The following is a 23,338-nucleotide window of genomic DNA, read 5'->3' as shown; positions in this document are numbered from 1 at the left end:
TGATTGGATCAGAGTGATTCAGTAGTATTTAAATATGTTTGAATTGATTTGACAAATATGAACATGATGCATCTCATATTTTGTGGTTATTAAAAACACTTCATCAGGTTTTAAACAAACTTCCCAAGTGATCTGTTTCCAAACCTGGCCATAATCAGGAGCATAGATATCATGGCCCCAAAATTTCTGGGTTGGGGGAGGACGTAAGTTAGGGTTTGCACGTTTGCGGGAACCAGGAATTTCTGATGGGTCTGATTTATGCTGGGGCTCTGCTGGCGTAGCACCGAGCAGAAATTCCCATCAGTCTCACAGTGGGCTGAAGAAGCCCCCGCCCTCACAGTGGCTGACACACGCAAATGATGGGGTTACGATGGGGTGACTTCACCCGTCCTACATTCTGGGACCTCCACCATCCCATCCGTCCGTGAGAATGTGCACCACTGTTTAAAAGACGCAGTTTGCCAGAACCCTTTCATCAAAGAAGTACTTGGTTAAAGGGACACTGAGATTAGTCGTGAAGTCTTTTGGTCATATCTTGGGAATTACTGCAGGTGTTGCAAAAATCTTTTCTCCCTTATATTTAGGAAGCCTTCCCCTACATTCAATTTTGCACTACCCTAGGAAAGCATTGTATTTCAACAGAATTACTGAGCTAGAATCCCACTTTATATGATCTATAAGCTGGAGGAAGAGGAGCAGCATACAGTCATAGAATGTTTACAGCACGGAAGGAGGCCATTTGGCCCGTCGAGTCTGTACCAGCTCTCCAAGAGCAACCCAGCTAGTCCCACTCCCACGCCCTTTCCCCGTAGCCCTGCAAATTTTTTTCTTTCAAGTACTTATCTAATTCCCTTTCGAAAACCATGATTGAATCTGCTTCCACCACTCCCTCAGGCAGTGCATTCCAGATCTTAACCACTCGCTGTGTAAAAAAGTTTTTCCTCATGTCGCCTTTGGTTCTTTTGCCAATCATCTTAAATCTATGTCCCCTGGTTCTTGACCCTTCCGCCACTGGGAAGTTTCTCTCTACCTACATACTCTGCCTAGACCCTTCATGATTTTGAAAACCTCTATCAAATCTCCTCTCTTCCTTCTCTGTTTTAAGGAGAACAATCCCAGCTTCTCCAATCTATCCATGTAACTAAAGTCCTTCATCCCTGGAATCATTCTAGTAAATCTCTTCTGCACCATCTCTAAGGCCTTCACATCCTTCTGAAAGTGCAATGCCCAGAACTGGACACAATACTCCAGTTGTGACCGAACCAGTGTTTTATAAAGGTTCATCAGGACTTCCTTTTGTACTCAATGCCTCTATTTATAAAGCCCAGGATCCTATATGCTTTTTGAACCACTTTCTCAAGCAGCCCTGCTACCTTCAAAGATTTGTGCACATATACCCCCAGATCTCTCTGTTCCTGCACCCCTTTTAGAATTGTACCCTTTAGTTTATATTGGCTCTCCTCGTTCTTCCTACCAAAAGTATAACTTTGCACTTTTCTGCGTTAAATTTCATCTGCCACGTGTCCGCCCATTCCACCAGCCTGTCTATGTCCCCTTGAAGTCTATTACTATCCTCCTTATTGTTCACCACACTTCTAAGTTTTGTGTCATCTGCAAATTTTGAAATTGTGCCCTGTACACCCAAGTCCAAGTCATTAGTGTATATCAAAAAAAGCAGTGGTCCTAGAACCGACCCCTGGGGAATACCACTGTGTACCTCCCTCCAGTCCGAAAAACAACCGTTCACCACTACTCTGTTTCCTGTCACTTAGCCAGTTTTGTATCCATGCTGTTACTGCCCCTTTTATTCCATGGGCTTCAACTTTGATGACAAACCTATTATGCGTCACTTTATCAAACGCCTTTTGAAAGTCCGTATACACCTCAACAACTGCATTGCCCTCATCTACCCTCTCTGTTACCTCATCAAAAAACTCTATCAGGTTAGTTAACAAATCCGTTAGTTAACAATTTGCCTTTAATATATCCGTGCTGGCTTTCCTTAATTAATCCACACTTGTCCAAGTGACTATTAGCTTTGTCCCGGATTATCGTTTCTAAAAGTTTCCCCACCAGGCTATATCGACTGGCCTGTAGTGCTGGGTTTGTCTTTACACCCTTGTTCAAAAAAGGGTGTAACATTTACAAATCTCCAGTCCTCTGGCACCACCCCCATATCGAAGGATGATTGGAAGATTATGAACTGTACCTCTGCAATTTCCATCCTTACTTCCCTCAGCAACCTTAGGATGCATCCCATCCGGACCAGGTGACTTATCTACTTTAAGTATTGCTAGCCTTTCTAGTAACTCCTCTTTATCAATTTTTAGCTCATCCAATATCTCAACTACCTCTTCTTTTACTGTGACTTTGGCAGCATCTTCTTCCTTGGTAAAGACAGATGCAAAGTACTCATTTAGTACCTCAGCCATGCTCTCTGCCTCCATGCGTAGATCTCCTTTTTGGTCCCTAATTGTCCCCACCCCTCCTCTTACTACCCGTTTACTGTTTAAATGCCTATAGAAGACTTTTGGATTCCCTTTTATGTCGGCGGCCAGTCTTTTCTCACTCTTTGCCCCTCTTATTTCCTTTTTCACTTTCCCTCTGAACTTTCTATATTCAGTTTGGTTCTCACTTGTATTATCAACCTGATATCTGTCATACGCCCCTTTTTTCTGCTTCATTTTACTCTATCGTCATCCACGGATCTCTGGTTTTAGTTGCCCTACCTTTTCCCCTAGTGGGAATGTACCGACACTGTACCCGAACCATCTACTCTTTAAAGGCCGCCCACTGTTCAATTCGAGTTTTGCCTGCCAATCTTAGTTTCCAATTTACCCGGGCCAGATCCATTCTCATCCCTCTGAAATTGGCCCACCTCCAATTGAGTATTTTTACTCTAGATTGCTCCTCGTCCTTTTCCATAATTAATCGAAACCTCATGATACTATGATCGCTGTTCCCTAAATGTCCCCCCACTGACACTTGCTGCACTTGGCCCACCTCATTCCCTAGAACCAGATCCAGCAATGCCTTCCTCGTTGGGCCGGAAACGTACTGGTCAAGAAATTTCTCCTGAACACACTTCAAAAATTCCTCCCCCCTCTTTGCCCCTTACACTATTACTATCCCAGTCTATATTAGGATAGTTGAAGTCCCCCATTATCACTACTCTGGCTCTTGTAGGAGGCTGTAAAGTAGCCAGATTAATCAGTCAGCACCAGAGGAGAGCCAGACCATCCCAGTACTACTCAACCAGCAGGACGTATAGATGGTAGTATAATCCTAGCAGGGAATCAATGCCTTCAGAAGGGGAGGAGAGAAAATTTGTCGAAAAAGAAGCCCAGTAGTGGTCGTCTTGAAGTGCAGAGTCATTGTTACTTTTTGCCTTTAAAAAATGTTCCCTAAAAATGTTCTTTTTTTTTGCAATACTTTTCTAGTTGGACAAATGATGGTCAGTACCTGGCCATCGGCCTGTTCAGTGGCGTCGTCAGTATCCGAAGTAAGAGTGGAGAAGAGAAAGTGAGAATTGAGCGACCCGGTGGTGTCCCTATCTGGTCAATTTGCTGGAATCCATCCAAGTAAGTAAGGAGACGCACCCCAGTGTGAACTGGACCAAACCCTTTGGGAGTTTTTAAGATGATTAGCATTCAAAGCTAAGTAAAACAGGCCGAAACAGTGATTGTAGCCAATGTTTATCAGGTAAAATCTAGTGGTAGTTGTGTTAGATTTACAGTGATGTGAAGTACAGATATCAGAAATGAAACCCTTTGTTGGGGACTGGGTGGGTTACCGCAAATGTCTTTTGGTTTAAATCCAGTCCAGACTAATGAGATGAAAGTCTCTCTCTCCTGGCTATGAGAGCATGTGAAATGAGTTTGTGCAGTCTCAACCTAGTTCTTGTATGGTTCTCCAGCAAAAAAAAAAGTCCAAAATTCAAAACTAATCAGCATTAAATTGGCAATTTTATTCAGAGAGACAATAAAGATGGCTGGGGTAGAAAGTTCCTGTTGGTGCAGTGGTGATGCAATTCTAAGGTTGCACATTGTTGATGCAAAGCAGAGGGAACTTTGCTGTGCGTGTGCCTTGTGATGTACCTGAAGTTTAAGTGCATGATACTTCCTCTGGGTGACAAATTGAAGAAGTTTTCCATTCTCCAGCACTGATACTCTTCATCTTAAGTCAGTTCATAAAAAAAGAAAATTAACAAATGAACCCCATTTTATTCACCGTTCTTGAGGTTGCCCATCATGCAGCCTGACTGAGTAATCCTGCCGTATGGAGGGGCAGTACTTTGAATCTAAAATGTTTTCTCTTCCCCTAAGAAATACTGGGAAACAATTGCAATGAATATCTCCTCCATATAAGTCAAAACAATAGTTTCTGAATGGTGACAGTATAATTTCTCTTCTTTCCTGAATACTGTGCAGTGTTTCTGTTAAGAGTACTTTAGATTTTAAAATTCAAAATACTTCCCTTCCCTCCTGTTTTGTCTGAAGTAAGGGTTTGTTCTCCTTTAAAAGGAATTAAACATTCCCCATTGATTTTTTTTGTGCTAATTAAACGAGGCAAGTGGTCACAGCCAAGGCCACTGATATGTTTTTCTTAAAAAAAAATGGTTCTAATAATGGAATACGATCTGTAAAATGAAGGTATAAATCTCATGTAATAAAAATGGAATTTGAGGTATTCAGTCACCATAAAGCAATGACCATAAGATGCCTTCAGTCTGTTGTATAGGTACAAATCCCATACTATGCAAGAAATGGGTAATCTTTGAAAAGGTGGATGTAACAACATTAGTTTGACTGGCATGGAGTAATTTAAGGATTTCTTGAATCTATGACTTGATGAGGTGTTCTGTGTTCTTATATTCACTCGAAGAACCACTGAGCGAAAGTGTTGAGGCCCAATAATATTCTACATGCCTATTAATAAAGAATTGGCTGGTCTCATTCTCCTTTGTGTTACCAAGTTGAATGAGTGGTTCCTGACTAGCACTGTTATCATTATGAATGATGCCATACACTAGTAACTTGGCATATTACTAAATAATTGTGATATACAGTCAATTAATAACTTCTGAACTTTCACTTTGGATTTTAGAGATGAACACACCGACATCCTTGCTGTGGCAGACTGGGGGCAGCGACTTTCTTTCTACCAACTGAGTGGCAAACAGGTATGTTTGGGAAACAATTCCGTATAACCCCAACCCTAATCGTACAGAAATGTTGCAGGGAAGGTATCACACATTGTAAAATGTATGTTATTCAGTTTTTTAATCTATATTGTACATGAATGAAAGTTCCATCTAATGCATATTTTGTCCCTCATGTCAAAGTTTTTAAGTCACACTTCAGTGTCAAAAGTGTATATGTGCAAATTTCTTCCAGTTGATTGTCTGAAATGTCCTATTCATAAGGCAGTAACAAATCAAAAGTGACCAGATGTAGCACATACAAATTAAACACAAGGGGAGCAGGCAGGTAAACTTAAGGACCCTAGTAAGGGCGTAATGAATAAAGCATGAACAATGAGCAAAATTAAAGTCACTCCAAATATATTTTGAACTTCCTTTCAATAGCAATCTTTCTTCCTCCAGCAAGCCCAGCAGCTACACCTAGAATTTATAAGAACACTGGGCTCAGTATACTGACAAATAGTGTATCAAGGAACTAGACGAATCCTTAACCCTAAACAGTATTTTGTGTGTTTCAGAAACCTCGAACAGTTTTACCTTGAAGGTTTGTGCCTGTGTGAGTTCATCGACGCCCAGACATATACCTGTGTGGTGGGAGCATCTTGTCTTCACCAGCTGTCTGCGTACACATTCTTGCCAGCATGGGTCATTGGATGGCTACCAGAAGCATAAATCCTGTCTGATTTTTTTTTTTTTCCCCTCCCCTCCCCCACCCAACCAAGGGGCACTGAGGCCAATTGTCAAGTCCCTACTGTTGCCCCACTGAGATCACTATCAGTACAGATCACAGATTGAGCCTGAGACCGCCTGGTACTACACTGGGGATTGTATTTACCACTGAGCCAGTGGAGCACATTTGAATTTTATTAATATTCAAAGACTGCTCACAGCCATTTGTTTTAGAATGCTCTAGCTGTGTGTGACGATGTGGGAGTGCTGCACTTTGCGCAGATCATCTTGCGGTATACTGGCCTCCCATCGAGCATCACTCTTCATTCAACAAAACACCAACAAAAAAGTTTTTTTTCATTGCTAACTTCATATCTTATGAAGTAGAATTGGGAGAACTTAATGAATGACAAACATTAGAAGCAGTTGAATAAATTGGAAGCTTGCAATTTAAGCCATTTTGGTGTTAAGTTTTGTTTCCTCTCTCCTCCCCTCCCCCAATTTTTATGGTAAAACCCAGACTACCCTTAAAACTGCAGACCCTAAAATGTAAAGTTATATTTTGACATTGTGCTTTATTTTATTTCCTCATATTTTTACAATTGGTTTCTTGACCTTTGTTAGATTTTTCCCTTGATTGTCAAGAGGGTGGGTGGCAACCTGCTCACAGTCCTGGGCTTGTGTTGCTTTTGACTCTGTCACTAGGAGTCACATAAGAGTGTCCTGGTGTTTCCTCCTCCTGCCCTTCCCTGTTGGAAATCACCTTGCCTATGCTTGGTGCTTCTTCCTGACCACATGTTGCAATCATAAAGGAGAACCTAACTACCCCTCAGCGAAACACATTACACCACCTGTTTATAGGTTAGACGCACCCCCTGTGATGGAGTTGTCAGTTGGCTGTGCATATATGCTGTGATGGCATTATGATGTGTAGCCCTCCAAGTGAAAGACAGTTGTGTGGTACATCTTTGCCTGGAAACGTTAAACTATAAGAGTATTACGTTTCCTTTGTAATTCTTACAACATGTTGCTGATATAATGCATTAATCCTCACAGCTGTTTCCATGTAAACAATGTAGGTACTTTTAGCTCTTTGACCATAGACTATGGGGACATAAGCTCAAAATAAGTTCCTTTGTTTTAAGTGTATGGAGTTTTAGTTAATGGGAACTTTCATAAAGGTTAAGCTGATTAATTATACTTCAAAATATTGTTTTCCTCCTACAAATCTAAATTCTTAAAACTAGATTGTTTAAAGTTGAAAAGCTGTACCAAATGAATTTGATTATGCTTTGCATAATACTGAATTGTATCTGAATTCCAGATTGGAAAAGACAGGGCACTGAATTTTGACCCCTGCTGTATCAGCTACTTTACAAAAGGAGAATATATTGTGATGGGAGGCTCCGATAAACAAGTTTCTTTGTACACGAAAGATGGGGTTCGCCTCGGTAGCATTGGGGAACAGCAATCCTGGGTGTGGACCTGCAGGGTGAAGCCAGACTCCAATTATGTTGTAAGATCATCTTTAGTTCATCTTTGTGCACACTTAAAACTGTGTAGTTTATGCACCTCCAATCCAACCAGTGTGCTTTTGTATTCTGGATGTCTAGTGGTTTGAAGACCACAGTGAAAACTTTCTATGGATTTCAAAACTAAATGCTCATCCTTTTGCTTCTGACAGTGTACACAGTGAAACCATACTAATGAGCTTCCTTTTCAAACTTATCCAGACCCCTAAAGGACAGTGGCCCAGAAATTTAGCCGAGGGCTAAACGGCCTTCAATATGGCAGGCAGCAAGCGCATGCTCATTACGAGCTGGAAGTGCACACCATGTTGGTAAAGGCCAATGCAAATAAGGGGCCCCCACTGCAAGATTGGTTTACCCTAAGGCAGCTGGTGCCCTTAAACAGACCGCCTATTAGGCCGCAACCAACAAGGCAAGTTTTTAAAATATACTTACCTGAATGTGGAGCCAGGAGGAGCAGGAGTGCTCCTCTTGACCCCACATTAAAAGAACACAGGCCGCTGTGCCCGCACCCCCCCCCCCCACACCAAACAACAATTGCCGCTGCTCGACCAATCGCCCCTCCTCCCGGCCACTGCTATCTCCCGACCTGACCTGCCACCATTCTGACCTGGTCGTTCCCCTTCCTCGCTTACCTGAGGGTTGCTGCTGACGTTGCAGTGACCCAATCTTCAGGTAATGCCTCTCCGGCACGAGACCCAATATCGGGGTGCTTCAGGCCTCCCCATTCAGGCACAGGGATTGCATCCTGTGCCCCCCCCACCCTGCGCGGCACGCCCAAATTTCTAGACCAGTGTGCTTTAATTGTTGGCAATAGAATTGTCAATAATCCAACTGTACCCTTACCAATCTGCAAAGTTTCAATCTATATATTTATCCTTGTTGAGTGCATTTTCAGACAGAGCTGTGAGGATAAGCAAGAATTGTACCTATTGCCTCTCTCATTTGTTTATTTGGTTCATTTGTGCAGATGAGTAAACTCACTCACACATTGCACCAGCTGGTGGCATCTGTTTTTGCTGCTTTCAGTATAGTTGCTGTGGGTTGTAAAGCTGCAGTAATGATTAAGCATTAATTGGTGATGTAATTCAAACAGTGTAACAGGATGAAATTATGATTGTGGTTTGTATTTCAAAGAAAGATAGGAATTGGAATAGGCTATTCAGCCCCTCGAGCCTGCTGTGCCATTTAATTGGATCATGGCTGATCTGTACCTCAACTCCATTTAAAGGTTTACATATTACTGCTTCTTTGTATTGTTATTCTGTGGATAATGAGCACATGCAAATGGCTCTGTATTCTTGTTCCAAGGTTGTAGGCTGTCAAGATGGTACAATTGCCTTTTACCAAATCATTTTTAGCACAGTGCATGGCCTTTACAAGGACCGCTATGCTTACAGGGACAGCATGACTGACGTCATTGTCCAACATCTCATCACAGAACAGAAAGGTGAGTCCTTAGCCTAAGGTGTCAGCGGTTGCAGCTGGGCGCAGGGCTTCCCCATCCATTGTAGTTATTCGGACTGTATTTTAGTAATAACTATGATAAATTACTGATGCATCAAAGGCTGTAATGAGTGGTCTGCAGCTTTGGAATTAAGTCTGCTTGCTTCAGACAGATGACCAATTGATCTAGATATAGCAAATAAAAGGCAAAAAACTGCAAATCTGAAACAAAAGCAGAAAATGCTGTAAATACACAAATGAGTCAGCAACCGTAAAGGGAAATGAAAAATTGAAGAATCAGTTACAAGTTTCAGGTACTAACTTGTCCTAACAGATGCTGACTGACTTGCTGTTTATTTCCAGAATTTTCTGCTTTGATCGAGGTTACAGACTGAAATTGTTTTGAACAGAATCTTTTAGCAGATGTGATTGTTTAAATTATTTAATGCAGGTGCAGGTTGTTGCATGAAGTTCTAAATCAAATTAGAGCCTATTGTTGGGTGCAGTAATCACTTAAAATTCTAATCTAATCCACAATTTATGTAAAATTAATAATGTAAAATATTTAATTTGACTTGAACATTGCTATGGCCTCACTGCATATACTGGAACATACAGGCCTCCCAGATAGAACTGTAATTCTGTTTACTTACTACTGTACAAATTTAAAGAGACACGTAATTTTGTTCATCAATCTCCGAAACCCCTTATTCTGTAACTCTATGTTGCCAAAATTGTCTAAATTTTCCAATTACGAGCTGGTGGCTAGTGACCTTGTCCATCATCAGCACGTATGGGAAATCATGATGTGACCTGCCGGCGGGCGAGGTTGCTCGTACTCGTAAAATTTATCCCATGATATATTTTTTTGCCCTACGTCCCATGATGGATTTGCAGTATTTTTGTTTAGACGCAAATACTTCATTCTTCCTCCCCTCTCCTAAAATCTTTTCCCCAGTTATTTACATGACTCTAAAAGATATTTTTTCTCTCCCTTACTTCCCATGGTGGATTTGCAGTTGTGAGTGTATCCCCTGTTGAGTCCTTACTGACCAGTGCCGAACAGGCAGTCATTGGCCATAGTGCAGACTGATCGGCCAACTTTGGCTGCTATCCTTGAGCATCCAAGCACTTCAGGAACATCTCCCCTCTGATCCTGGTGCAAACATTAATCACCCTGAGTGACACAAAAAAAAACTTATGAAGGTTACTTCTCCAGGGGGCTAGCTCTCAGTCAGAGGCATACCTCTCTCCTGGAGCTCACCCAAAATACTGGAATAAGACTGAGCCCAGAGATAACAGTGAGGTCAATGCTCATGATGTTAGCTGGACACTTATCTCATTGTTGTTTGTGGGAACAACAGTGACTACACTTCAAAAGTAATTCATTGGTTGAAAGCACCTTAGAGGCCTCCTGAAAATGTAAAAGGTGTTACATAAATGCAAGTTCTTTCTTATAGTGGACTGTCTCAAACTGATGAATTTCAGTAGGAGACAAGAAATCCCTTCTAGTGATTTGCTTGTGTAAGCACAAGTTCATCAGCTCATGACAAGAAATTATACATTTAGCTGTCAGTTCAATCAAATCAAATGCATGTTATGTGGTAATGCCTAGTCATTGCATTCATGCTATACATTTTCCTGTTTCCTAGTGCGGATCAGATGCAGGGAACTAGTGAAGAAGATTGCTATCTATAAAAACCGACTAGCAATCCAGCTGCCGGAAAAAATCCTGATCTACGAGCTCTTTTCAGAAGATAATACTGACATGCATTACCGAGTGAAGGAGAAGATTGCTAAGAAATTTGAATGCAACCTATTAGTTGTATGCTCCCAGCACCTTATCTTGTGCTTGGTATGTTGGCTAAAAGAAGTACAATTACTTTTTTATAGTAAGCATTCAACTTGGCTGTGTTTACAAACAATGCCTTTCTCTAAATAGTTTAATTGTGAAGTATTTTCAGGCATTATTTTTGAGCTCTTGATAAACAGCATCAGTTACAAGTCTCCTAGAATTTTGACAGAGTTCTTCTAAAAAATCAAGCTCATTTCTGAAATTCAGTGAAGAATTGCTACCAATAAGGTATCTAAACGGTGATTTTTAGACAATCGCAGAATCAGGGATTGCTTCAGTCTGTCCCCTAATCTCAGTGACGTTCCCCCGATGGTTTGGTGGCAAACTGCAGTATCTGCCGTAGCACCAATTTATTCAGATTAGAAAGCTGTAGATTTGATTCCTGGTCACTGAATCAACTGATCTGAGCTTAGAAGCAGTTCCATCTGAACAATTAGTCTTAACACCCTGAGCTGGGAGTGCAAAAAGATCAGCCAGGTTTACTGCTCTTGATCACTATATAGTGACTCCTGTTCGAAAGTGCATTTGTGGATGCGAACAGGGCCTGAGGACTTCCCAGACGATATACTGTCACTTATCGTCCAGGCATGCACAGGAAGAATGGTCACTTGAGAGAGGTGCTAGAAGTCTGCCAGGGCCCGTGAGACTGCACCCAGCAGGAGCCAGCCCCTTCAGGTGGGGGCAGGAGAGAAAAAAATATTTCTACAACTTAAGAATTTCGCAAGAGAGATATTATCATCTTCTGTATCTGAATGTCATACAGCCATAGAAGATTATAGCATGGGAAGAGGCCATTCGGTCCATTGAGTTTGTGCTGGCTCTTTACAAGAACAATCCAAAACTAATTCTAGCACCTTGTTCTGTTGACATATCCCTGTAGGGTAAGGTATAATCAGATTGGAATTATTTGTTTTTTAAATGGGTCAAACTTTCTTCTTCTTTTGCCTTAAGGTGTAAAACACCTTGCATAGGTACTAAATAGTAACCATGGCTGTGTGGAACTACTGTGTATAAGTGGACTGTAACTGTAGTTAGATTAGTAAAACATCTGGTTGAAGTAACATTGCCCATCTCCTCCTCTGCCTCAGCTCATCTGCTGCTGGAACCCTCATCCATGCCTTTGTTATCTCTAGACTCAACTATTCTAATGCTGTCCTGGCTGGCCTCCCATCTTGCCGCCTCCGTAAACTTGAGCTCATCCAAAACATTGCTGCCTTGCACCGAGTCACGTTCACCCATCACTCCCTGTGCTTGCTGACCTACATTGGCTCCTGGTTCGGAAATGCCTTGATTTTAAAATTCTCGTCCTTATTTTCAAATCACTCCATGGCCTTGCCCCTCCGTCTCTGTAACCTCCTCCAGCCCTACAACCCTCCGAGGTGTCTGCACTCCTTCAATTCTGGCCTCTTGCACATCCCCAATTTTCAACGCTACACCATTGGCGGCCGTGCTTTCAGCTGCCTAGGCCCTAAGCTCTGGAATTCCCTCCCGAAACCTCTCTACCTCTCTTTCTTTAAGATGTTCCTTAAAACCTATCTCTTTGACCAAGCTTTTGGTCACTTGTCTTAATATCTCCTTATGTGGCTCAGTGTCAAATATTGTTTGATAACGTCCCTGTGAAGCACCTTGGAACGTTTTGCTATGTTAAAGGTGCTATATAAATGCAAGTTGTTGGCTGTGACAATCCAACCCAAGCAAATGTTCAAGACAGTGGTGCTGAGATTATATCCACTATGCAAACTGTTGGCTGGTCACACAGGCAAAATGGTCACCTATTCCATACCCCTCCGCGCCCACCGTGTCGGTTGAACCAGACTGTTTGTAAATTTGGCAACTGATTTGACTCTGAGCTGAGCTGAGCTTCCGACCCCATATCCTCACCATGACAAAAACTGCCTAATTCTACCCCCATAACATCGCCCCTCTCTGCACTTGATCTCAGTCCATCTACTGCTGAAACCCTCATCCATGCCTTTGTCACCTTCAGACTCAACTAGTCCAATGACCTACTGGCCGGCCTTCCAACTTCCACCCTCCATAGACTTCAGCTCATCCAAAACTCTGGTCCCTTATGCTATCCCACACCAAGCCCCACTCACCCATCACCAATGCTCATTGATGTACTTTTTTTATTCGTTCATGGAACGTGGGCATCGCTGGCGAGGCTAGCATTTATTGCCCATCCCTAATTGCCCTTGCGAAGGTGGTGGTGAGCCGCTGCAGTCCGTGCGGTGAAGGTTCTCCCATAGTGCTGTTAGGAAGGGAGTTCCAGGATTTTGACCCAGTGACGATGAAGGTACGGCGATATATTTCCAAGTCGGGATGGTGTGTGACTTGGAGGGGAAGGTGCAGATGGTGTTGTTCCCATGTGCCTGCTGCTCTTGTCCTTCTAGGTGGTAGAGGTCATGGGTTTGGGAGGTGCTGTTGAAGAAGCCTTGGTGAGTTGCTGCAATGCATCCTGTGGATGGTACATTGGCTCCCAGTCCCCCAACACCTCAAATTTAAAATGCTGATCCTGGTCTTTAAATCCCTTCACTGCATTTCCCCTCCTTATCTCTGTGACCTCCTCCAGCACTACAAGCCTCCAGCTCTGGCCTCTTGTGCATTCCTCACTCTCTTCAGCTCTCTAGGCCCTATACTCAGGAATTCCCTCTCTAAACCTCATCTCTTCTCCACCTCCCTCTCCTTTAAGACTCTCAAAACCCACCTCTTTGACCAAGCTTTTAGTCATCCCTCATTGTGTCTGATTATGCTTCTGTAAAGTGTCATGAGACATTTTTCTATGTTAAAGGTGCTGTATAAACAAGAAATATAAAAATGGATTGTAGAAGTTCTACAAGTATGTAAAAAGGAAGAGAGCAGCAAAAGTAAACATTGGTTCCTTAGAGGCTGAATCAGCAGAAATTATAATGGGGAATCAGGAAATGGCAGATGCGTTAAACAAATATTTTATATCTGTGTTCACAGTAGAAGACACAAAAAGCATACCAAAAATAATGGGGAACTAAGGGGTAAGTGAGAGTGAGGAACTTAAAACAATTAATATCACTAGAGAAAAAGTATTGGACAAACTAATGGGACTAAAAGCCGACAAATCCCCTGGACCTGATGGCCCTACATCCGAGGGTTCTAAAAGAGGTGGCTGCAGAGATAGTGGATGCATTGGTTATGATCTCTAGATTCTGGAATGGTCCCAGCACACTGTGTAAGGTAGCAAATGTTACCCCGCTATTCAAAAAAGGAGGGAGAGAGAAAACAGGGAACTACAGGCCAGTTTACCTGACATTGGTCGTTGGGAAAATGCTGGAATCTATTATTAAGGAAGTGGTAACAGAAAATCATAATATGATTAGGCAGAGTTAACATGGTTTTGTGAAAGGGAAATCATGTTTGACAAATTTATTAGAGTTTTTTGAGGATGTAACTGGCAGGGTAGATAAAGGGGAATCAGTGGATGTAGTATATTTGGATTTTCAAAATGCATTCAATAAGGTTCCACACAAAGGTTGTTACACAAGGTAAAGGCTCATGGGGTTGGGGTAATATACTAGCATGGATAGAGGATTGGTTAAAGGACAGAAAACAGGGATAAACAGGTCATTCTCAGGTTGGCAGGCTGTAACTAGTGGGGTGCCACAAGGGTCAGTGCTTGGGCCTCAGCTACTTGCAATCTATATTAACAACTTAGATGAAGTGACCAAGTGTTATGTATCCAAGTTTGCTGATGGTATAAAGCTAGGTGGGAAAGTAAGCTGTGAGGAGGACACAAAGAGCCTGCAGAGGAATATAGACAGGTTAAGTGAGTGGGCAATGGAGTATAATGTGGGGAAATATGAGGTTATTCACTTTGGTCGGAAGAATAGAAAAACAGAATATCTTTTAAATGGTGAGAAACTATTAAATGTTGGTGCTCAGGGAGACTTGGGTGTCCTCATACAAGAAACACAAAAAGTTAGTATGCAGGTACAGCAAGCAATTAGGAAGGCAAATGGCATGTTAGCCTTTACTGCAAGGGGGTTGGAGTACAAGAGTAAGGAAGTCTTTCTACAGTTGTACAGGGCATTGATGTGTCCTCACCTGGAGTACTGCATACAGTTTTGGTCTCCTTATCTAAGGAAGGATATACTTGCCTTAGAGGCGGTGCAACAAAGGTTCACTAGATTAATTCCTGGGATGAGAGGGTTTTCCTATGAAGAGAGGTTGAGTAGAATGGGCCTATACTCTCTGGAGTTCAGAAGAATGAGAGATGATCTCATTGAAACATACAAGATTCTGAGAGGGCTTGACAGGGTAGATGCTGAGAGATTGTTTCCCCTGGCTAGAGAATCTAGAACTAGGGGGCATAATCGCAGGATAAGGGGTCGGCCATTCAAGACTGCGATGAAGAGGAATTTCTTCACGCAGAGGGTTGTGAATCTTTGGATTTCTCTACCCCGAAGGGCAATGGATGTTGAGTCATTGAATGTATTCAAGGCTGAGGTGGATAGATTTTTGGACTCGAGGGGCATCAAGGAATATGGGGATCAGGCGGGAAAGTGGAGTTGAGGTTGAAGATCAGCCATGATCTGATTGAATGGTGGAGCAGACTCAAGGGGCCATATGACCTACTCCTGCTCCTATTTCTTATGTTCTTATGTTGTTGCTTTTGTGCAGCACTCTGGGATATCAGTCTTTCAGTACTAGCCACTTTTGAAGGTAGAGAAATCCATTTATGCACTGGCAGAGGACCTGCATCCTATCAGCCTACATAATGGATAAAGATGGGTGACACCGATTAAAATATCTCACAGGAAGCTTGTTACAAAAATACAGGCATATGGTATAAGAGGAAATGTAACAGCATGGATAGAAAGTTGGTTGACAGACATGAAACAGAGGGTTAAGGTTAATGGGTGCTGCACAGATTGGAGAAGAATTGAAACTGTTGTACTCCCGGGGTCCACTTTTGTTCTCTGTACATTTGGACTACGGCATAAGAGAGCGTAACATTGAAATTTGCATATGACACGAGTAGGTGTTTGGCAAACAGTGAGGAGGACTGTAAAAGATTTCAGGAGGACATAGGTTAGCAGATTCAATTTAATAATTTGATAAAGTGCCACATCTGCCATTGCCCCCTTTATTCCATGGGCTTGGCATCAGGATTGAAGCCCATGGAATAAAGGGGGCAATGGCAGCATGGATACAAACAGGAAGCAGAGAGCGGTTGTTTTTCAGATTGGAGGGAGGTGTACAGTGGTGTTCCCCAGGGGTCAGTGCTGGGACCACTGCTTTTCTTGACACATATTAATGACTCGGACTTGGATGTACAAGGCACAATTTCTTAATTTGCAGATGACACAAAACTTGGAAGTGTAATGAACAATGAGGATAGTGAGACTTCAAGAGGATATAGACAGGCTGGTGGAATGGGTGGACACGTGGCAGATGAAATTTAACGAGGAAAAATGCGAAGTGATGCATTTCGGTAGGAAAAATTAGGAGAGGCAATATAAACTAGAGGGCACAATTCTAAAAGGGGTGGAGGAACAGAGGGATCTGGGGGTGTATGTGCATAAATCATTGAAGGTGGCAGGGCAGGTTGAGAAAGCGGTTAAAAAAGCATACGGGAACCTGGGCTTTATAAATAGAATTGGTGTTGTAAAATTGTTTACAATTGTCAACCCCAGTCCATCACCGGCATCTCCACATCATTTACAAATAGAGGCATAGAGCACAAAAGCAAGGAAGTCATGATGAACCTTTATAAAACACTGGTTTGACCACAACTGGAGTATTGTGTCCAGTTCTGGGCACCGCACTTTAGGAAAGATGTGAAGGCCTTGGAGAGGGTGCAGAAAAGATTTACTAGAATGATTCCAGGGGTGAGGGACTTCAGTTACGTGGATAGACTGGAGAAGCTGGGGTTGTTCTCCTTGGAACAGAGAAGGTTGAGAGGAGATTTGATAGAGGTATTTAAAACCATGAAGGGTCTAGACAGAAGAGATGAGAGATAAACTGTTCCATTGGTGGAAGGGTCAAGAACCAGAGGACATAGACTTAAGGTGATTGGCAAAAGAACCAAAGGTGACATGAGGAAAAACCTTTTTATACAGGGAGTGGTTGGGATCTGGAATGCACTGCCCGAGGGGGTGGTGGTGGCAGATTCAATCATGGCCTTCAAAAGGGAACTGGATAAGTACTTGAAAGGATAAGCTTGCAGGGCTACGGGGATAGGGCGGGGGAGTGAGTCTAGCTGGATTGCTCTTGCATGGAGCTGGCATGGACACAATGGGCCGAATGGCCTCCTTCCGTGCTGTAACCTTTCTATGATTCTATTTTTTGTGTGGAAAAACAAGGAATACATTGAATGGAAAGGTGCTGACGGTTTAAATGATGAGAGGTTCAAATACGTAATTTCTTGAAAGTGTGAATGCAGGTAGATAAAGCCATTAAAAGAAAAAGTCCAACGGCATTTTGGGTTTTATAAATAGAAATATGAATACTAGAGGTAATAAATTTTTACAAAATATTGCTTAGGCCACAGTTGGCGTACTGTTCAACAAGAGGAGATTTAATAGAAGATTTTAAAGTGATGAAGGGTTTTAATCGAGTGAATAAGGAAAGACTAATTCCTCTGGTTGGGAAGTTATTAATTTAAAATCATCAGAGTGAGGAGAGCTATTTGGAGAATTGATTTTAATCAGAAAGGAAATTAAAGCCATGGAGATCATGTGGCGTAGATCCACCAGAATGATACCACGGATGAGGAACTATAGTTATGAGGAGAGACATGAGATACTGGGACTATTTCCACTGGAGCAGAGAAGGCTAACAGGACATTTAATAAAGGATTTTAAAATGATAAAGGGTTTTAATAGGGTGAATAGAGAAAAGACTATTTCCTCTGTTGGGAAGTCATTAATTTTAAATGATCACCTGTGAGCGAGGAGGGAGGTTAGGAGAATTGTCTTTAATCAGAGTTTTAGAGCATAGATTGCTTTGCCACATGGAATGGCTGAGGCAGAGACTGGCATTTTTAAGGGAAGAGTGGATATATATTTAAAGCAGCAAAGGATGCAGGCCTATGAGGAGAGCATGACAGTTTGATTTGCTCTAGCAAAGTGCCGGCACAAACCTGATGGGCCGAGCAGCCTTCTCTTGTGCTGTAAACTATTTTGGCTTTACAACCAGAGATATGCTGATCAATTATACAGTCTACTCCTGATAATTCAGTCAGTTTTTGCCCTAAAAAAGTGAATTGTCCAATAATTTTTATTATGCAATGTAAATAACACAGCTAAATAAAATGGAATTATCATATAATTTGAATTAAGAGTATCCTGTACTTTAAATTGGGTTCATGTGTTTTTTATCACTTTAATTTGAGACTTTGCTACAATAAATTCATTAACATACTCAGTTATGCCCCATGCCCAACACTGGTTGTCTCTGCAATTCTTTGATGCAGTCAAGCACATTCTGTGACTGTTTTAATACTGGAACAATTCCCTGAACGTTAAGGAAATAACCAGTGATTGGTTCTTCCACTAAAAACACTTGTCATCTTGAGAGTTCTTGGGTTAATTCACTTTTGATTCAGGTATTCAATCTATGTGCTTTTGGCATTTTCTCATATAACTTATGAGTTATGTAACACTGAAGTCCTATATTTTATTTTTATTGATATTTCTATAGAGATCTTAGTTTCAGAATGTAACCAAGTTGTTGTACTGTTCGGTGGCCTCACTTGGTAGCACTGCCTTCAGTGAATTAGAAGGTTGTGGGTTCAAGTCCCACTCCAGCACTTGAGCCCATAACCTAGGCTGACACTTCAGTGCAGTACTGAGGGAGTGCTGGATTGTCAGATTTGCCATCGTTAAGATGAGATGTCAAACCAAGGCACTGTTTACCTGTTCAGGTGGATATAAAAGTTTCCATTATTCAAAGGGCAGGGAGTTCTCCTGGTGTCCTGGCCAACATTCATCCCTCAACCTATCCTCTCAAAACACACTGGGGTAGAAATCGGTCTTGGACAGCAGGTAAACAGGCGGATCACCTCGGCTGGCTGTTAATACGCCCCGCCCGATATTCAGTCCTAGTAAGGTCAGTGGGACGGAGTATGGGGTGGGGAGTATATCGGGTGACACATACAACACCGCTCGTTATAGGCCCCGCTCGATATTCAGTCCTAGTAAGGTCAGTGGGACGGAGTATGGGATGGGGAGTATATCGGGTGACACATACAACACCGCTCGTTATAGGCCCCGCTCGATATTCAGTCCTAGTAAGGTCAGTGGGACGGAGTATGGGATGGGGAGTATATCGGGTGACACATACAACACCGCTCGCTATTCAGTCCTAGTAAGGTCAGTGGGACGGAGTATGGGGTGAGGAGTATAACAGGTAACACATACAACACCGCTCGTTATAGGCCCCGCTCGATATTCAGTCCTAGTAAGGTCAGTGGGACGGAGTATGGGATGGGGAGTATATCGGGTGACACATACAACACCGCTCGTTATAGGCCCCGCTCGATATTCAGTCCTAGTAAGGTCAGTGGGACGGAGTATGGGATGGGGAGTATATCGGGTGACACATACAACACCGCTCGCTATTCAGTCCTAGTAAGGTCAGTGGGACGGAGTATGGGGTGGGGAGTATATCGGGTGACACATACAACACCGCTCGCTATAGGCCCCGCTCGTGTCCAATTTCTCCCCCATTGACTGCTGCTTCATTTAATTTGCTGTTTGTGAAATGTTGCAGTGTGCTGATTGGCTGCTGTGTTAGCCTAATAACAATAACTACACTTCAAAGTAGTTCTTTGACTTTGGGATGTGCTGAGGACGAGGAGGGCTACATAAGTGCAAGCTTGCTTGTTTGTCCTTTCAGTCTTATTCCTTTCTCTTGTAGTAAAGATTTAACAATGGAATTCTTTTTATTGCTGTGAACAGAATATGTTTTTACTATAATGAACTAATTTACCCCCATTCAAGGACAGACAGACAGGCAGACTGCTCCTAGTCTTCTTGAACCACATGCTGGGTGCACATAAGGGATCTGAGTACCTTGCCCTCCAGCTCCACCCTCCAGCCTGCCAGCCAAAATCAAGAAGTCACTGTGCAAGGAACTGCAGGTGGAAGCCCTTGTCACACCACTCCGTGGCACATTGTGTTTACACCACTCGGATACAGTGCACATGCTGTGCAATCTGCTTCTTAATAACCTAATCGACGTCTTGTCCTCCAGTTATAAAATACCAGGCTCTTTCTCTTCAATTATTTGTAATATAGCCTTTTCATTATCAGAATAGTGTCTGCATTCAAACTCCTTAGCCAGCAACAGTTATACAAATAAAGAATGTCACTCCACTCATGGTTGGTGCTGTACTGGGGCAGGATGCTCTGGATGTGTTGGATTTTCTATTTTTCATGTCCGTTTGCTTTCTTTTTCATTCTTGCTCTCCTGAAGTTAGTGACTCATAGTTGTGTGGCATGCTGGGGTATCTAACAGGGTATTCACCTTGGGGGATGGCATCCGAGGTCAGCCCTGTCCTCACCAAATAGATTTCCCAGCAGGGTCTCTGATAGCAATCAGGAATGAACACCCTGCCTGATTTTCCACCCCTCCCCTCCGTCGAGCTTGGGAGTACTGATGCCAATTATAGGACCCAAAATGCTGCAACAGCTAAAATCAGATAACTCATCGAAGGGTCAGTATGAAACGTGGGACCTTCCTGACGACACACACAATGCATTCGCTGAACTTTGTCTTTCATTTTTAAAAGTGTGACCTCTACAACACTTGATAATCTGTACACTTCAAGTGCTAAATATTTAAAAATTATAATTAAGGAAACATATGGGATCATAGTATTCTCAGAAAACAAACTCAAATCTGAATATCGTTACAGACTTGTTTCTCTAGTTGAAATGTCAATAGATTGCTCTAGACTAGGTATGAAAATATGTTCACACCATGCCCTGTGACTGTTAACAGCTAAACTAGGTCAATCACTAGACACTGCATTACATTACCATGTCTGTAGACCTCACAGATCTGCTTCACAGCTGGGACACATAAGGTGACATATTGAATGCCACACTTGAAGTAATTTTAAAAAGCAGAAGAAACTGAGCTGAAGGTTCATGAAATAAAAGACTCACTGTCCAGGCTCTCGCATGAAGAGTAGCTACATGGGCAAGGTAGAAGAGGGTGACTCGGACCCATGGAGCTGTACCCGAGCAAAGGTCAGCACCTTCAGAGGAGAAGGGACAAAGGAGGAAGCTTTATTTTAACACTCAAATTTAGAAAGAAGAAATGAGTATTTGAAAGACGCTTTGTGATTTTGAAGTGGGAGGGAGAGGGTCCATCCTTAATTTGGAAGCTGCATTTATAAAGATCTGTTTTAAGTTTCTCCCATTCCCCATTTTTAAGACTGATCTTCTCTGGTTCTTTAGGTCATCCACTTGCCACACCCTATTCCTGAACTGAGGGGATAGGTGGATGACCTGCTAGCCAGCTCCCTCTGACAGAAACTGACTGAGGACAGTACATTTAAATTAAAATTGATAGAAAAGCCCAAAAGTAGCAACTAAAATTAAATCTTATTACAAGGTTGTGGGGATCAACAAAACCATTTGTTGTTTGAGGTTTGAGCTGCTGTGCCCAATGGAATAGTTTCCACTGAGAGCAGGAAAGACATTTGTCCTAATAGAGATTTCTACTAAGGTGACGTTTTGTTCTGACTGAAGCTTGCACTGTTTTAAGAAATTCTATTATTGCCTCTTTGAATTAATGGCATTTTTAGACGGCCATTTGCAGCTTTGCTAATGCCTTCCTTATGACCCACGTAGGAGAAGAGATTGCAGTGCTTGTCGTTCAGTGGTGTGAAGGAGAGAGAGTGGCTCATGGAATCGCTCATTCGCTACATCAAGGTCATCGGAGGACCATCAGGAAGGGAAGGCCTGTTAGTTGGCCTAAAGAATGGTCAGGTACCGTTAACCCAGCTCATATTTAATAAGATTATATGGGACCAGTTTTCCTCTCTGCTCTATTTTATGCTGTAATCTGAGCTGGATGGCAGTGTGTAGGGCAGCATAGTATCATAGTAGGTACAGCACAGGAGGAGGCCATTTGGCCCATCCTGCCTGTGCCGGCTCTTTGAAAGATCTATCCAATTAGTCCCATTCCCCTGCTCTTTCCCCATAACCCTGTAAATTTTTCCCCCATAGTATCATAGTAGGTACAGATCAGGAGAAGGCCATTCGGACGTCTATCCTTTTTTAAAATTTCAACCCCAGTTAACTGCCTTCCAAGTATATCTCTCAATCCTTTTTTTCCTCCCGATATAAATTTGTATTTATCTCATAAATTCATTTATACTTCTCACGCCAACGACTTTTCCTGGTAACCTCTTGATCAAAAAGGCAATAAAGTGCTCCTGACTTCCCCTCTTATTCCTGACTTCCCCTCTTATTCCTGACTTCCCCTCTTATTCCTGACTTCCCCTCTTATTCCTGACTTCCCCTCTTATTCCTGACTTCCCCTCTTATTCCTGACTTCCCCTCTTATTCCTGACTTCCCCTCTTATTCCTGACTTCCCCTCTTATTCCTGACTTCCCCTCTTATTCCTGACTTCCCCTCTTATTCCTGACTTCCCCTCTTATTCCTGACTTCCCCTCTTATTCCTGACTTCCCCTCTTATTCCTGACTTCCCCTCTTATTCCTGACTTCCCCTCTTATTCCTGACTTCCCCTCTTATTCCTGACTTCCCCTCTTATTCCTGACTTCCCCTCTTATTCCTGACTTCCCCTCTTATTCCTGACTTCCCCTCTTATTCCTGACTTCCCCTCTTATTCCTGACTTCCCCTCTTATTCCTGACTTCCCCTCTTAGTTATTTGAACTCTTTGGCGCAGTAAACAATTTCCCTCGATCATCCTATAAGGTTGGCTTCTGCTGCCCAACCACTGTGCACATCAGCCGGAGAAGATTTTCTGAAGATTGAGGGATTTAGGGAAATGTACTTTTATGTTTAAAAACAAAAAAAAAGTTGTTTAGCCAACACGGTTTGAGTAAGTCAAAAGCAAAATATTGCGGATACTGGGAATCTGAAATAAAAGCAGAAAATACTGGAAAAGCTCAGCAAGTGAGGCAGCATCTGTGGAGAAAGAAACAGAGTTAATGTTTCTGATTCGTTAACTCTCTTTCTCCATAGATGCTGCCTCACTTGCTGACCTTTTCCAGCCTTTTCTGTTTTTATTACAGTTTGAGTAAGATTAGGAGTTGTTTGGTATTCTTGATAAGTGATACTCTTTTGCAGAATTTCCATTGATTTTTTTTTGTGTGCATCCACAAGTAAAATACTGGCTGACCATACCCTTGGCATTGCCATCATCTATTTCTATTTACGCTATTGTTAATCTTTTTCCTAAAAAGAGAATGCCAGAGAACTTGGTCTGGTAATGATTTTGGAAGGAGGTCAAGTAGGGCCTTAATGCAAGATACTGCAGCAGCAGTGACCACAAAACAAAGACAGTAACAACAAGCACCGAATACTGTAGTTTGGTTCTTGGCGCACACAAAGAATGTTCAGATACCTTTTCTTTACTTCACATTCTCAATGATGATGACGATCCCTTGCCCACCTCCAA

The 23,338-nt window shown here is 42.4% G+C and overlaps 1 protein-coding gene across 4 annotated transcripts in view; it reads left to right on the top strand.

Moving 5' to 3' along the window:
- ift122 (intraflagellar transport 122 homolog (Chlamydomonas)) overlaps positions 1–23,338 on the top strand; it is a 161,129-nt gene that overhangs the window by 19,277 nt on the left and 118,514 nt on the right. For all 4 annotated transcript variants that reach the window (XR_010966127.1, XM_067999036.1, XM_067999035.1 and 1 more), the window contains exons 7-12: positions 3,441–3,581; positions 5,107–5,182; positions 7,197–7,388; positions 8,713–8,851; positions 10,500–10,702; positions 21,541–21,678. Coding sequence is in view for 3 of the 4 variants with exons in the window: in XM_067999036.1 (XP_067855137.1) it covers positions 3,441–3,581; positions 5,107–5,182; positions 7,197–7,388; positions 8,713–8,851; positions 10,500–10,702; positions 21,541–21,678 (889 nt within the window). In the remaining variant the exon portion in view is untranslated. The remainder of the gene's footprint in view (positions 1–3,440; positions 3,582–5,106; positions 5,183–7,196; positions 7,389–8,712; positions 8,852–10,499; positions 10,703–21,540; positions 21,679–23,338) is intronic.

Source organism: Heptranchias perlo, chromosome 17 (genome assembly GCF_035084215.1).
Source record: "Heptranchias perlo isolate sHepPer1 chromosome 17, sHepPer1.hap1, whole genome shotgun sequence".
NCBI lineage: Eukaryota > Metazoa > Chordata > Chondrichthyes > Hexanchiformes > Hexanchidae > Heptranchias > Heptranchias perlo.
The sequence above is the reverse complement of the archived record's forward strand: the minus strand, read 5'-3'. Positions and strand labels throughout refer to the sequence as shown.